This window comes from Physcomitrium patens, chromosome 12 (assembly GCF_059467195.1).
Source record: "Physcomitrium patens ecotype Gransden chromosome 12, ASM5946719v1, whole genome shotgun sequence".
In the NCBI taxonomy this organism is placed as follows: Eukaryota; Viridiplantae; Streptophyta; class Bryopsida; order Funariales; family Funariaceae; genus Physcomitrium; species Physcomitrium patens.
Window position 1 is genome coordinate 14,683,991 of NC_143421.1, and position 15,992 is coordinate 14,699,982.

Consider the following 15,992-nt stretch of genomic DNA (forward strand, 5'->3'; position numbering starts at 1 on the left):
TTTGAAGAGTTTTTGGACGATTTTGTGGTATGTTATCTAGACGACATCTTGATCTATTCTAAGAATCCAAAAGAACATGAACTTCATGTTCATCATGTGTTACAAAAATTAAGAGATGCAGGACTCTATGCCAAGATAGAAAAGTGTGTATTCCACACTACTCAAGTCGATTTCTTAGGTTACATCATTTCAAATGATGGACTTATGATGGATCCTAAGAAAGTTCAAACTATTATAGATTAGAAGATTCCAAAAACGGTAAGAGATGTCCAATGTTTTTTGGGATTTGCCAACTACTATCGGATCTTTATCAAAGACTTCTCTTGAATTGCAGCTCCACTTACACGTTTGACTTGTAAAGACAAACTCCAATGGAATCAAGAAGCAGAAGTTGCTTTTAACTCTTTGAAGACAACATTTGTTTCTGCACCAATCTTGTATCGTGTTGATTTTTCCAAAGCATTCTTTATGGAAACAGATGCATTGGATTTTGCTCTGGGTGTGGTTTTATTACAAATAGGAACAGATGATAAACTTCATTCAGTAGCCTTTCATTCAAAAAATTTTCAGCAGCAGAAATCAATTATGAGATCCATGACAAAGAACTTCTTGTAATTGTGGATTCTTTTCAAGAATAGCATCATTATCTAGAAGGCGCTTCTAGTCCAGTCACCGTGTATACGGATCACAAGAATCGCGAATATTTTATGTCAACACGCGTATTAAATCGTCGCCAAGCTCGTTGGAGCATGTCTTTATCAAGATTCGAGTTCATCATCACTTATCGGCCAGGAAAACAACAAGGTTTATCCGTTGCGTTGTCTAGACGTTCTTATCTTGCACCAAAAGAAGGAGATGCAGCTTTTGAGCAACAAAGAACGGTTCTCTTGAAGTCGGAACAATTTCATCTTCGAGCAAAAAAATCAACATTGGCTGTTGATTTAACTTTCCTTAAGCAAGTCTAGTTAAGTATGTCTTCAAACCCTCTTGTTCATGATATCAAGAATAATTCTTCAAAATCTCATGATCCATCTAAATTTGAATTCAAGAACAATATACTCTATTTTGAAGGATCCTATATATTCCAGAAAGAGAAGCACGTTTATGTGTTCTTCAAGCTCGTCACGACTTCCCAGCAGCATGACATTTCAGACATAATAAGACTTTGGAGCTGATATCTAGGGATTTTTGGTGGCCTCAAATCTGAAAGGCAGTTAAAGATTTTGTACAATCATGTGATGTTTGCTCAAGATCAAAAACTCCTCGTCATCGATCTTTTGGACTTCTTCAGCCATTACCCATTCCAGAACAACCATGGTCTTCTGTTTCTATGGACTTCATCACGGATCTTCCAATCTCAGGTTCTTATGACTCTATATTCATGATAGTAGATCGTTTTACCAAGATGGCACATTTTGTACCATGTACAAAATCTATCACAGGTGAAGAAATAGCTAAACTCTTTCTTGACAATATCTATCGCTATCATGGATTACCCAAAGAAATTATATCAGATAGGAGAACTCAATTTGTATCAAGATTTTGGCGGACTCTTTTCAAGATTCTTAAAGTGGATATAAAACTATCTTCGACATTCCATCCTCAAATTGATGGACAAACGGAGCGTGTTAATCAAATTTTAGAGCAATATTTAAGATGTACCATTAATTACCAACAAGATGATTGGACAACTCTTTTGCCATTAGCAGAGTTTGCTTACAATAACACGGTACACTCTTCTACAAAACAAACACCTTTCTTTACTAATTATGGTTATCATCCACGACTTGATACTTTTGACTTTTTAAAAATTGATAATCTTGCTACGAAAGATTTGGTAATTCATTTATTCGAGCTACATTTAACGATGAAGGGGCAGTTAAAAGAGGCTCAAGAACAACAAAAGGCCAATGCAGATGTCTATCGAAAGGAACAACCATCATTCGTCTTGAGTGATAAGGTATAGCTACTTCGTCGTAATATCAAGACCACTCGTCCTTGTAACAAGTTAGACTATCGAAGGCTGGGACCATTTTCTATTTCTGCACAAATCAATCCAGTTGCATATCGTTTACATCTACTGGAGTCAATAAAAATCCATCCAGTATTCCACGTGTCTCTTCTTGAACCATACAAGACAGTGGGCATACCAAGAAGATGACAAGCTCCACCTCCTCCTATAGAAGTGGACAATAATGAAGAGTTTGAAGTAGAAGAAGTCTTAGATTCAAGGCGACGCTGAAATAAATTAGAATATCTTGTCCATTGGCGCGGATATGGTATTAGTGAACGCACATGGAAGTCAATAAAGAATCTTGCAAATGCAGCAAAGGTGGTGGAGGCTTTTCATTGACAACATCCATCAAAATCAAGATGAAAACCTTCTTTATAAAAGAAACATCATCTAGGCAAGATAACATTCTACTTTCAATTCTTATTCGTAGCTCCATTGTAGTAGTGGCGCTCACGAGATGGAGAACCAACAACCAGCAGATTCAACTCAAGAGCCTTCATTTGCTGACCTATCGGACGAGACATTACGATTGTCACAACCTTCAAGACGACGTAATCGAGATGAAGATCTTCAAGAACGACATGTTCTTCCTCGAATAGATGGTGAGATACAACGCGTTTGGTATCACGATTTGGGAAAGGACTCCCGATGTTTGGTGATTTTGGTAGAGGTAGGAACAATTCCTGATAGTGTTCCAAATATTCTATTCGAAGGAAGTTACGAATGCCTCAACAATAATCAAATAATTGGGTGGTCTTCCTGCCCTGGTATGAGACACTACCGATGGTTGAGAGGCCCCATCAATCATCTTCGAAGAGAACAGAGATCAGAGTATGTGGCGAATACAATTCGTCGCATCATAGATTTCTTCAACATATGATGACCGCTCCTCGTGGAACTCGTCCCTAGAAGGGGGGTAATGTCACGGCCATAATCATATAAGCTAATAATTACATATAGAAATAGATAGAAGTAAATAAAAGTAGATAAAAGTAAGTTAATTCTATAATATTTAATATGGAAGCTTCTTAGAAACTTCCTAGATGTTGCTTTGACTTCATAGGTGTCTTTAATTGACTTTTTGGATTAGAAACGTGGTCAACAAGTTGGCCATGTGCCACACAAGTTCTTAGCTTGAAGATCAAGCTAACTATGTGGCCCACACGTAGAAAAACTTGCCTTGTAAGTCAAGGCATGTGCCGTACAAAGTCAACACATATTGGAGGTCCTATAGAACGTCGCCACGTAGCCCCTAGTTAGAGAGTATATATAGAGACAAGAGTGAAGGCTTCTTCACTCTTGTCAACTCCTTTCTTGCTTCTAGTCTAGTTTCAAGGATCTCTAGTTTTCTTGTCTTTTGGCAATAGCCATTCCAGTTTCTCTTTCAATATATATACTTGTTTATGTATATTTTGTTACCTCTCTTTGAGTGAAGGCTCACTTGTCTGAATTGTTTTTTCATCGAGTTCTTGTCCTTGACAGTATGATACTTTTGATGTCTTTGTGATTGCTAATTACTCTTCCATATGTACTTTTTTTTTTTATTTTAAAAGTAACCAATTATATGATTCTTTCTTTTATTATTATTGAAGAAATACAACAAGCAAGACACAAATAAGTAAAAAACAACAAAGTTAGATACAAGAGAAGTGAAGAATGAGATACCTCTCACTTCTAACACCTTTTACTAATAGGTAGACTTTACATCCATTTTGGCTAGTATTCAACTTACTTTCATTCATTAAACCATATATTCTTCTTAACCTAGCCGCCACCTATAATCCTAGTTGCCACCTTGATAACTTTCCTTTATCTTTTTGTTGCCCTTTGACCATTAGTAACTTATCTAAGATAATATCTTTTACCTTCTAATTTATCTTTCATTTATTTTAATACTCCCACTTTGCTATTGACCAAAGGCTAGTAAACCTAATTCCTTTATCAATTTGTAATGTCTATCCTTCACATTTGCTTTTGTGAGCAAATCAACAAGCATGTCTTTTATTGTACAATATTTCATGTCAATCACTTTCATCTCAATCTTCTCCCGTATGAAGTGATGATGAATATCAATGTGTTTTGTCTTTGAATGATGCTTTGGATTCTTGGCAAAAACTAGGCATCTTTGATTGTCACACTTCATTGGAGTTGCTTCCAATTACACAAGACCAATGTCTTCAAAAACTTGTGTTAGCCATATTGCTTCCATTGCACCATGACTTATTGCCATGTATTTCGCCTCCATTGTAGACCTTGCAATTATTGATTGTCTCTTACAATTCCAAGAAATTACTCCCACTCCAACAAAGAATATATATCCTGTTGTTGATCTTCTATTATTTGCATCTCTAATCCAATGCGCATCACAATATCCATGCAATGTAATACTATCACTTCCAAGGCATAATTTGAAATTCAAAGTACCTTTTAAGTACCTCAAGATCCTCTTAACGGTTGTCCAATGAATTGGTCCAATCTTTGACATGTGTTGACTCACAACACTCACCGCATATAGAAGATCCACCCTTATACCAACCATTACATACATAAGTGAGCCTACTGCTGCCTTGTATAGAACATCTTTCTTTTCTTTTTCAATTTCAGTAAATTCTTCATCCGTGAGCTTCATCAACTTAAAATTTACCTCCAAAGGTGTTCCAATGGACTTGCACTCCTCTATATTGAACCGTTTCAATATTTCTTCAATATACTTCTTTTGTCTCAATATAATGATTTTTTTTAGCTCGATCTCTCACAAACTCCACTCCTAAGCAATAGTGGAGCTCTTTCAAATCACTCATTTCAAATTCTTTTGCTAGCTTTGCCTTCAATTAATCCATCTTTTTCAAAGTATTGGTCAAGATGATGAAATCATCAATATAAAGAATAACAATCAACAGGAAGGTTTTTAATTGCATCACATACATGGAATGATCAACCTCACTCCTTACAAATCCCTCATTCATAAAAAACGTGTTGATACATTGGTACCATGCCCTCGATGATTGCTTGAGCCCATACAAGGATTTCTTCAATTTACACAAGGTATTGTTTGCCTTCTTCAACAAATCCTTGAACTTAATCCATGTAGATGTCTTCTTTCAATTTTCCATTCAAGAAAGCCATCTTCACATCCATTTGATGCATTTCCAAGTCCATTACTGCCCCAATTGCCACAATGTTTTTAATGGTGGTGAATTTGGCCACGGGAGCAAATGTCTCATTGAAATCAACACCATCAACTTGTTAGTAGCTTTTGGCTTCCAATCTTATCTTATACCTCACAACATTGCCCATTACATCTCTCTTTGTTCTAAACACCCACTTACAACCAATTGAAACTCGATTTGGTGAAAGTTGAGTCAATTTCCATATTCCATTATCCATGAGTGATTTGTATTCTTCTTCCATAGCATCTGTGGACTTCATTGCATCACATAAACTCAACGGATCAGCAAGAAGTGCAACATTGGCATGTTCTTTACTTACTTGAGGAAAAATATGGTCCTTCTACCATTCACCACGTTATTTTCTATCTCTCAGAGGATATCTCCTTTCATTTGAAGAAGATTCAACTTGTTGCACTCCATCATCACCTCCAACCTTCTTTTCTTTTGAAGATAGTCTTTTCTCACTCAAAGGTTCATAATCCTCATCACCATCATCACCAACATCTTCATTGCTAGTCTTAGCAATTATAGAGGCCTTCTTGTCTACCTTCTTTGCCTCTTCATCTTCATTTCTACCTTTATAACCATCATTATCTTTGTCTTCTTTCTTCTTTGCTGAATTTGAAGATGTGTCCACAAACACACCATTACTCCTACTTGGATACATCTCTAAGTGCTCACAAGGACTCTTGTGCTCCAAAAATTCAACATCATGAATTTTGATGATCTTTTTAGTCTCCAAACACATGAGCCTATAAGCCTTTGTACCTTCAAAATATCCCACAAAAATACATTTTGTATCTTTTGCATCAAATTTTGATGTCATAGAATTTGGTATCTTTGCATATATTATGCATCCAAAGGTCCTCATATGAAAAATACAAGGTTTTCTCCCACTCCAAGCTTCTTCCAGCATTATTGATGTAAATACACTTGTAGGACACCTATTTCTTATGTATACTGCATTCACCACTGCTTCCGCCCAAAACTCATGTCCAAGTTGTTTTTGCATGAAGCATACTCCTTGTCATCTCCACAATGGTCCAATTTGTTCTTTTAGCAACTCCATTTTGTTGTGGAGTTCAAGGAGTGGAGGTTTGTCTTGCAATACTATGCATCTTCAAAAAATCATTGAATTGCTTTAATATATACTCACCTCTATTCTCTATATGGAATACCTTGATTTTGCATTCACATTGCTTCTCCACAAGTGCCTTAAACTCCTTAAACCTTGTGAAACACTCATTCTTTGCTTTGAGGATGAAAATCCATACCTTCTTTGAAAAATCATCAATGAATGTGACAAAATACCTTGCACCTCCTATTGATGGCATCCTCATAGGTCCACAAACATCAGAATGGATGATCTCCAATAACTTGGTTGCACGTGTTGCAACTCTACTTGGAAATGAGGCCTTTTGTTGTTTACCTTGAATGCAACCTTCATAAGCAAGTGTCATAGCATTGTATCTTATATGCCTTCTTTAAATGGATCCATTTAAAGAGGGCAGCCGTGGAAGTTCCTTCACTTGCCATGAATGCATAATCATCACCTCCATATTCATCACGAGCATTGTTTGCACTTTCTCTATGTTCTTTCTTAGGCTTATAGCAATTTCGAGTAAAGTGACGTGATTTTTCACAAATGAAACAAGTTCTTACATTACCACGTTGGTTAGAATAACTTTCCTTGACTTTTCTTGAAAAGAGAGCCGAACCTTCACTTCGGGGCTCTTTTTCTTTCTTCTTGGTTACTTTATGGACAAGTCTTGCTATCACATAATCCATTGTGAGTTCTTTTAGCTTGATAGACTCTAATGCTACAATGAGGTAGTTGTAGGACTTGAGAAAGCTCATAAGCAAGGTCATGACAATATCACTCTCTTCTAAAGACTTGTTAACAATTGCAAGTTGATTAGCAAGGACCTTTATCTTATTGACATGAGCTATGAGGTCTTCACCTTCTTCCATCTTGTAAGTGAAGAATTTCTTCCTTGTGAAGATGGTATTGAATAAGTTCTTGTTCTCATATATGTTGCAAAGACTCTTCCATGCTTCTACTAGTCCTTTGCAAGAAATAATGTGAGAAACGTTGACTTCATCCAAATTGGTGGCAATCATGCCAAAAGCCTTCTTTTCACGTCTTGTAAAGTTCTTCCTCTCTTTAACATTAACATGCATGCTTGGAGGCTCTTCACTTTCATCTACAATGTCCCAAAGGTCCAAAGACGCCGACAAAAGCTCCATTTTGACCTTCCAATGGTAGAAATTGTCACCTCTAAATTTCTCAATCACTTTCAAACCTTCACCCTCACTTCAAACCATTTCTTAGAAGAGGTCTATTAAAAAATATTAAGAAAAAGAGTCTCTATGTGCTTAAAATCACCAAAATAATTTTACACTAGCAAAATCTCATAATGCCTTCTTGTGAACAAATGAATGTTTCTTCACTCCCAACACTCCCAAATCAACTTTTGAAGCTTTTAACAAGTATGTAAACTTAGCTACCACTTTAAACCCTAATCGCCACCTTAATAAACTTTCTTTCATCTTTTTGCTAGTCTTTGACCATTAACAATTTATCTTAAATAACATCTTTTACCTTCTAACTTATCCTCCATTTACTTTAATAATTATGCCATACAAAGATTTGAACAATTAAAACTCTACAAGAGAGTCAGATTCTGTGCAACACTAAATAATCAACAATATTTGATTTCAAGCTCTTGTTCGATGTTAGATTGCCATGATTAGATAGAACAAAAAGACTATATCATCATCTTTACGTTTTGAAGTAGCTTACATTGCCACTATTAGATAGAGCAAAAAGACTATATCATGATCATCTTCACTTTTTGAAGTAGCTTACACGAAGAGAATAAACTGATAATAACTAGCACCCATAGATTACATGGACAGGGGGGGAGAAACTGTGGCCGGCTTAGAGGTCTAACAAAGCATAATGGCTCTCGACTGCATTGCAAGCTCTAACAATTAAGAGACTCATCATGAGTTGATAGTCCTATAGTAATGATCGCATTTTATGTTCTTGACTACAAAATTACATCAATGTCATTGCTCCTCTCTTTGAACATGGATAATCTAAAGTTGATTCATAAAGAGCCGTGAAAGAAAACCTTCACAACCTACTCACAGTCAGGCAGACTCTCTCCCTTTACGGCCATTCCCACCCCAGCCATCTACATATATACGCCAACCAAACTCTACCGAGAAGACCATTCAGTTCTCCTAAGACCATTTAATGCACAAGACTTGTGAATACTGTAATAATTTGCTGCAGACACGACCTTCTCCCCATGAAGCGGCAGCCTAAAAGCACCAAGAGTCTACTAATGTGCGAGCATGTGTATATGTGAACTTATCTGCCTGAGAACCGCAGCAGAGTGAAACAGCCTAATGCAAGGATTCAAAAGAAGCTCTGGTCAGGAGCCCAATCGCCCATTACCTGCAATTGAAAGAAGAGTACCTATGCACAAAAACTCAATCTGCCGCTGGGCTAAGGGTCAGATGAACGTGGAGCTCAACTACCTGTGTCTGTGCTTACCGCCGTCTTCTGTAATAGGATTGCCTTTCCGCATCATAGCAACAAACTCGTCGTAGTCTATTCTCCCGTCGCGGTCTGTGTCCACCTCATTGATAATCTCTTGAATTGTTTGCGGATCTCCCATTCCATTCTTCTCCATTGCTTCCTGCAGCTCGTCAATGGTAATATATCCGCTGCCGTCCGTATCAAAATGACTGAATGCTGCAAAGAGATGATCCTCCATTTCCAACTTGTTCATGTGCATTGTGGCAGATATGAACTCGTTGAAGTCTATCTTCCCATTCCCATCTACGTCGGCTGCTTCCATCAGCTCGCGTATGTCGGACTCTCTGAGTTTCGAGCCTTGTCTGAGTAAACCGTCTTTGAGTTCCTCAAATGTCACCATACCGCTGTTGTCGGTATCCATTGACTTGAAGAGCTCCCGCAACCCTACGATCTCTTCTTCTGACAGATTCTTTGCAATAACCTTCAGCGCAAGCTTCTTCATCTTGTTGGCGGTGGAGAAGTTCTTCAGTCTGGTCAGCACCGCATTGTCAAGTGGCGTGTCAGAGGCGTCACCTCCTTCCTCCATCCATGGATGGTTCAACACCTGGTATGCTGTCAGCCGCTCCTTCACATTCATATTCAACATCTTCCTCACAAGGTCCTTGGCCCCGCTAGAGATTTTCGGCCACGGATCGCTTACAAAATCAATGTGGCCTCTTAGCACAGCGTCAAAAATTCCTTGCTCTGTTTCAGCCCAGAATGGTGGAACTCCGCACAAAAGAATGTACACAATCACGCCGGCGCTCCACACATCAGCTTCAGGCCCGTAATTCCGCCTCAAGACCTCTGGAGCGACATAGTACGCACTTCCGACAATATCATGGAAGACCTCACCGGGCTTGAAGAAAGTCGAAAGACCAAAGTCCGTTGCTTTCAGCTGCGCATCCTCAGCTTCGCTGGACAACAGAAAATTCTCAGGCTTCAGATCCCTGTGAAACACGCCTAGAGTGTGGCATCTGTGTACCACATTCACAATGACCCTGCACAAATCAGCGGCGGCTCGCTCGCTGTAATGCCCCTTGGCTATAATGCGATCGAAAAGCTCTCCACCCGCACAGAGCTCCATGACAAGATGCACGGAATGCCTGTCCTCATACACTCCCTTCAAATCCACGATGTTGGGAGTTCCCGACAAATGGTGCATTATCTGGACTTCCCGCTTAACATCCTCGACATCTTCTTTGGTAGTCAGCTTCCGCTTGGCTATACTCTTGCAGGCGAGAATTTCACCCGTTGTTTTGTGAGTGCACAAGTAGGTCACTCCAAACTGGCCTCGGCCGAGCTCCCGACCAAGCGAATACGTCTGGCGAATGTCCACCAGCGGCTTCCCCAAAACGCCGTTCGCCGAATAGGACGTCGGCCGGGGCCTAGGCATAGGGGCCGACATCGGACCAGGAGGACGCTCGGAGGGTGTGGCACCAGAGCTAGGTCTTGCTGCATGGCCACCCTCCGCGTGTGTGCTCCCCGTGGTCGCTGGACGAGTGCTGCCATCCTGTTTGTGCTGGGTACCTCCGCCATAACTGCTGGCAACCGCGCTTGAGCGCTGAGTGCTGCCTTCGTACATTGGTCTTTCGCTCTCATTCTTCTGCCGAGGATCTGTAGGCCTGCCCAGATTCATTCCCTTCGTCCCATGTCCACGATTCTTTCTTGGGCGTCCGCTGATATTCCCCATCTCTTCAATTTTCGAAGCCCCACTGGCGGATATTTCCTCTCCAGCAACAAAACCAACTCCAGTGCCCTGAAGTTTTCAACGCACATGTCAGAGCCATACAAAACACTAACCAAAAGAGTTTAATTGGCAACCCTCACCGCTGAAGCAATTATATAACAAACTCAACTAACAATTAGGCCACTAACCGAAATATTTTACAGACCACATTAAGACAAGAAGCAGGCAAAAAGACGTTCAACGACTATAAATTCAACTCGTGTATCACCGCAGCATCGCTGTCTACGCTGTGCCATAGCGACAACGCCAGTGCACACAGCAGGGTTAAGAAGAGGACGAAGGAGGAGTAACTAGAGCAAAGAGCTGGACTCACGTAGTTGGCAAGCGCTTCAGCCTGGAGGTGAACCCTTTGACCCAATTGCGCAAGCTAGAGTCATCAAAGAACAGTACCACCTAATCAGCATAAACGTATTCGGCACTTTCCAAAAACTACTACTAACCCTCACCGAGAGAAACTGAAGCAATTGACCCAGCACTGGACTGCGCCACACTCACGAACTCCAAAGGGTTTGCGAAGCACAAATGCTATTTGAGGCCGCTAGAACAACCAATCCCACAGCTACGAATACGTCAAGGTCAACTTCCATAGCCAGCTGGTTCAAACAGCACAGCAACGACAACGACGACCACGACCACGACGATGCTAAAAATTAAAAACTCCCACGAAGGAGCCTCACTGCACGGCCAATCCTTCGAAGAACAAGCAACACCTTCCAGCGAGAGTATCAAAAACAATAAACAATAAAAATCCTTGCCGGCACGGAGGTGGCAAGTAGAGAGTAAAAGCTCAGCTCCCCGTAATGCACATCCCCAGCTACCAATCCTTTATTGCCATCTAATTGTATTTCAGAAATCTCACGGAAACCCCTCTTTACTAACAGAAACGAGTCAAAATAAAAAACCAAAACCAAAACAAACAGCCATTCCAAAGTGTCAAATTTAGACTTTTAGGACATTGTAGACTATTTTTCTTAAACCAAGTTAAGATACTTCGAGAAATCCGGTTCACGGCGCTGCCTACCACGCCTTGTGCATCAGTGAACCAGCTACCCAAGTGAGCGGGCTTCTTCAGCAATTCCTACCCTGGAATCACCAAAAGGGTAAACAGCGGAAGCATCCAAGCAGCAACGTAGTTCTTGCATCTTTGCATCTTCACGCGGCGTTCATCCTGCTGCGTCGTCATCATCCTCCAGCTCCACACCTAACACTCACTCCCCTCGCATGTTGCAAGCGCAAGCAGCTCCCCCACTCTTTGTTGCTGAGCACTCTGCAACGCTGCTGCTTCTGCTGCGAGTATTGTGGAGTGTTTCGGATATTTTTGGGTCCCGTGCTCCATCACCCAAATCGTTATCTTGCGCACGGCACAATGTCTGCGGCTCTCAAATTCTACTTCTCCGAAACTGTGGGATCGGTTACCACTTCCCCGTAATTAGGACCCCTTCTGAATGAACCTTTGCATGAATGTATGTTGATGTTTTATTCATTTATCTCCTCCATTCGGGCAGGTCTAGATGTTTTTTGGTGTGCCCGTTTGTCTTGACGGTTCCTTAGAACATCTCATAGAGTAGGACTTTTACCACAGAATTTCATCCATCTGCCCTGTACCAGTCTTGGTTCTGTGTAACCCACACTGTCCATGGACAACATGCTGGGCACCAGAGTGGACAGAACCTAGATTAATATAAATAATGTGAGACTAGAATTCAATGTAAATTACTCCGAAGTTTTGTGTCTATGGTAACAAATTTTGTTAGGCTAGTTTTGGAATTGATTCCAACCACTTACACAATAGACTATTTATGTTATATTTATGTTTTGACCATCCTCTCAGTGTTTAATTTTTTCTCTTAGGCCTTTCACTAAAGATCTCCCTCCAACTCTTGCTAAGGCTCCCTTGGTTTTTGATCTCCTTGGGTCTAATTTCTAATTTTTGTAGACAAGTGAGTGTGAGCAAAAGTAGACATGTAAAATCTTTGTTAAAATTGCCCAAATCTTTTTAAGGTGTCCTATTGTAACATGGTCATTAGGTCAAAGATTAAAAGAAAGATGATATTATAGAAGTGCTTAAATATTGTAGAAAATTATCTTAAAAACATAGATAATAGACAAGGAAGAAGTAAAATTTAATAAGTGTTAATGCTGTCTTTTTGTAAAAATGACTTCTACTTACTTTGAAGGGCCATAAATAAGGCAAATCAAAGTAGATAAGAAAAATAGTTAATATAGATATCTTTAGGAAGAAGTTTAAAATTTATTTTAGCAAAAATTATCTTAAGAAATCAAGAATTAATATCTAAAAAGGATCAATTATGAACCAAGGTTGAAATCAAATCCTGAGGCTCAAAACCATGCATTTATGGCAATTTTGGGGTTTTTTGGTTAATCAAAGAACAAAGTTTGATAGCAAACAAAAGAAAGGTTCTTTGGATATTTATTTTTAGTGAATTGAGTTTGTAATGATTTTGTAAAGGCTTTGCAAGGTTAGGGTTTTTTTGGAGTTACTTGAGATTTTGAGAAATATATAAATTTTATACTTTAGAAAATTGTGTGAGATTTATAAATGATCTACAAGTGAATTTTTTTGATTGTGTGACTAGTGTTGTGTTAAATCTTTGTTGTAAGTTTAACCTTGGTTGAATTTTTCAATGAAAGGTTATTAAAATTTAAATGTACTAGGGTCTGTAGAATTGGAGTTTAGAGGTCTAATGATGGTATTTAAGATCTATAGCAATTTTCTCATTGGATTGAGTTAAAATTTTGCTCAATAGTAGTTGACTTGATTTTAAACATCTTTGCAAAGTTTAAAAGTCATTAGACTGTACAATTAAAAAATATTGATATATGGATATTGACATCAAAGTTGGAAAAAGAAGTTGGCCAATATCCAAGTAGATTTTAGGATTATATTTTAATTGATAAATTTAATCTTCTTTAAAAAAAAATCTTGTTTTAAACTTAGTAATGGAGAGATGTGTAAATTTTGAATCAAAATCAATATTTAAATTATTAACTATTGAAGTTTCAATCTAATATAGAATTGATTAAGGATTTATTTAAACTTATGATTCAATTAGGATTTTGTTAAGATTTGATTTAGGATTTAAGATTTTATTAGAATTTATTTAGGATTTTTTTCACGGTTTAAGATTTGATTTAAAGTTTAAGGCTTGATTGGAATTATGTTTAAGATTTAAATTTCATTTAGGATTTGGTTAGAATTTAGTTAAGATTTTATTAGAATTTGATTAGGATTTGGTTAGAATTTAATTAGGATTTTATTAGGATTTGGATAGAAATTTTTTAAGGTTTTTATTTTTAATATTTTGTTTAAATTTTTTAATTTTAATCTTTCTTTAAGATTTTTTATTTTTATTTCTATTTCTATTGAATTTTTGTAAAATTATTTATGATTTTTTAATGTTTTTTTTTATAATTTCTTTAAGATTTCAAAAAATAAATATAACATAAATATCCACATGTCTAACTTGCAAGACAAGTTTTCTACATATGTGCCATATTATCAGCTTGTACCACAAGCCACTAATATGTGCAATATGTCGCTAACTTGTTGGCTAAGTTTTTAACATACCAATCAACAACAAATACATATAAAATCAAATTTGCATCTATGAAGCTTCTAAAAAGCTTTATCACAAGATATTATCAAATCTATCTACATTTGTCTTTTGCCTAATACTATTTATTTAGATAATTAAGTATGTCTATAATGATAAATATATAATAGGTAAAATCCTATCCTTAAGAATAATAATCCAGTGTATAATATTTATTAATGAGATCCATATTTAATAATTATATTTAAGAAAAAATTGTACTATCACATAATTATTATGCATTAGATTGTATTAATTATTATGGTACATACTTTTCCAACTGAAGACATCACCTTCAAAATGCTCATTTAATTCTATTTTAAAAGAATTATCCAATATAATTAGTTATACTTTAAAATTATAGTATTTTTTTTATTTAAATGTATATATATATATATTTACTATTATAAAAAAATTATTTTAATTTTAATTATTTTAAAAATATACATAAGTCAATACACACTACAAATAAAAAATATATAAGTTTCATTAGACAACTTGATTACAAAATCACTCAAGGCAACTATAGTACCTTTAAACAAGCTTAATGATATAATATTGGTCTACAAAATAAGTTTCAATACTATCTATAGTCAACATAAAGAAGTTGTGTTTTTTTTTTTTCAAAATTTCTATGAAAAGAATAGCATCATTTTTACTTTTGATAAATATTTTTCTAAAGATAATATAAGAAACTTCTTTTGGTGCCAACATATTATTATTTTCTTTCAACAATCTTATAATTAATAATATAATAATATTTTATTAATATTAATTTATTCTAATTTATTCTTAAAATTAAAAATTATTCATCTAGATACTATTGTAAATTATAATAATAAAGTTTATTGATTTATATAAAATATCTTTTGTTGATCTAATCACTTCTTGATAACTTTATTAATATGTCACTAATTTAATATTTAGATATAATTTTTTTAAAAATATTCTTATGTAATTATTTACATAGAATTAATTCTACATACTTGTATTATTATTGTTATTTTATCAAAATTGGGATATATATGCTACATTAATTAAATTTTTGTTAAATAAGAGGTATCTAAATTTCTAACGCCATTGTTGAATAATAGAAGATAATGCATTATATCTAATCTTGTTATTTAACAAAAAATGTTTACTTTCTATTATTGCTTTGTAAATAATTAATGTACTTTCTGGTGCACTAGAACTCTATCTAATTTATTATTATTATTATTATTTCTATTATTTCTATTATTTTTTAATCCATCTATGACTATTCCAATCTACAAGTGTTAAAGTACTATCATTAAATTGTTTATGTATTTTATCTCTTATAAAATATTTACATCATTCTTCTTTAATTTAAGAGGTTAGAACTTATCAATTTCTAAGTATGTTTATTTGATCATATATGTTTTTAGTTGCCTTTGCAATTTGTTACATTTAATTCATCTATATATTTTTGCATGTTTTTATTAATGCCCATATTATTTTGAATCTTTTAAACTATATTTTTCTATGAGAATGCCTCCAAAAGCTCTTAATGTCTTGAACTTATAACCAACTCATTGATGACTGATTAAACCCAAGTCCATGTCTTTTTACTTGCAGGCATTCCAAAAATCTACACATAAATGTTTCTAATTGTACTAGAGTGTAATAATCACATAATATAGATTTTTTTAATTTTTTTTAATTTTCTACGTATTTCACAAATTTCTTTTTAATAATCTACCGATTCCTTAGATAATTTTCTTAATAATTTTTATTGCTATTAATTGACGACCATTCTTGTTTATTTTTTATTTTTTTATTATTATTGTAATATATGTTTTAAAGTTCAATACAACATAATTGAATTTGTATATTT

General features: G+C 36.0%; 1 protein-coding gene across 5 annotated transcripts; it reads right to left on the reverse strand.

The window, feature by feature from the left end:
- Positions 1–8,002: 8,002 nt before the first annotated feature.
- LOC112289658 (calcium-dependent protein kinase 2) lies at positions 8,003–11,959 on the reverse strand. Of its 5 annotated transcripts, none has more exons than XM_090254975.1 (3): positions 11,606–11,809; positions 10,837–10,890; positions 8,003–10,532 (listed from the first exon to the last, which is right to left on the reverse strand). In XM_090254975.1, exons 1-3 carry the CDS (start codon positions 11,663–11,665, stop codon positions 8,730–8,732), a joined length of 1,917 nt encoding a protein of 638 aa, XP_090111101.1. In that variant the 5' UTR covers positions 11,666–11,809; the 3' UTR covers positions 8,003–8,729. The 5 variants fall into 5 exon arrangements, with proteins under 5 accessions (XP_090111101.1, XP_090111103.1, XP_090111102.1 ...); XM_090254977.1 differs by having other exon boundaries at positions 11,545–11,782; XM_090254976.1 differs by lacking the exon at positions 10,837–10,890 and having other exon boundaries at positions 11,606–11,959.
- Between the last annotated feature and the right edge of the window lie 4,033 nt (positions 11,960–15,992).

What these genes read in the sequence shown, in the direction of transcription:
- LOC112289658 (XM_090254975.1), bottom strand. Translation starts at nt 11,665, where the DNA reads ATGCAAGAACTACGTTGCTGCTTGGATGCTTCCGCTGTTTACCCTTTT. An exon ending in ACCCTTTTGGTGATTCCAGG is followed by an intron (nt 10,891 to 11,605) that starts GTAGGAATTGCT and finishes TGATGACTCTAG; the next exon opens with CTTGCGCAATTGGGTCAAAG. An exon ending in CTGAAGCGCTTGCCAACTAC is followed by an intron (nt 10,533 to 10,836) that starts GTGAGTCCAGCT and finishes TGAAAACTTCAG; the next exon opens with GGCACTGGAGTTGGTTTTGT.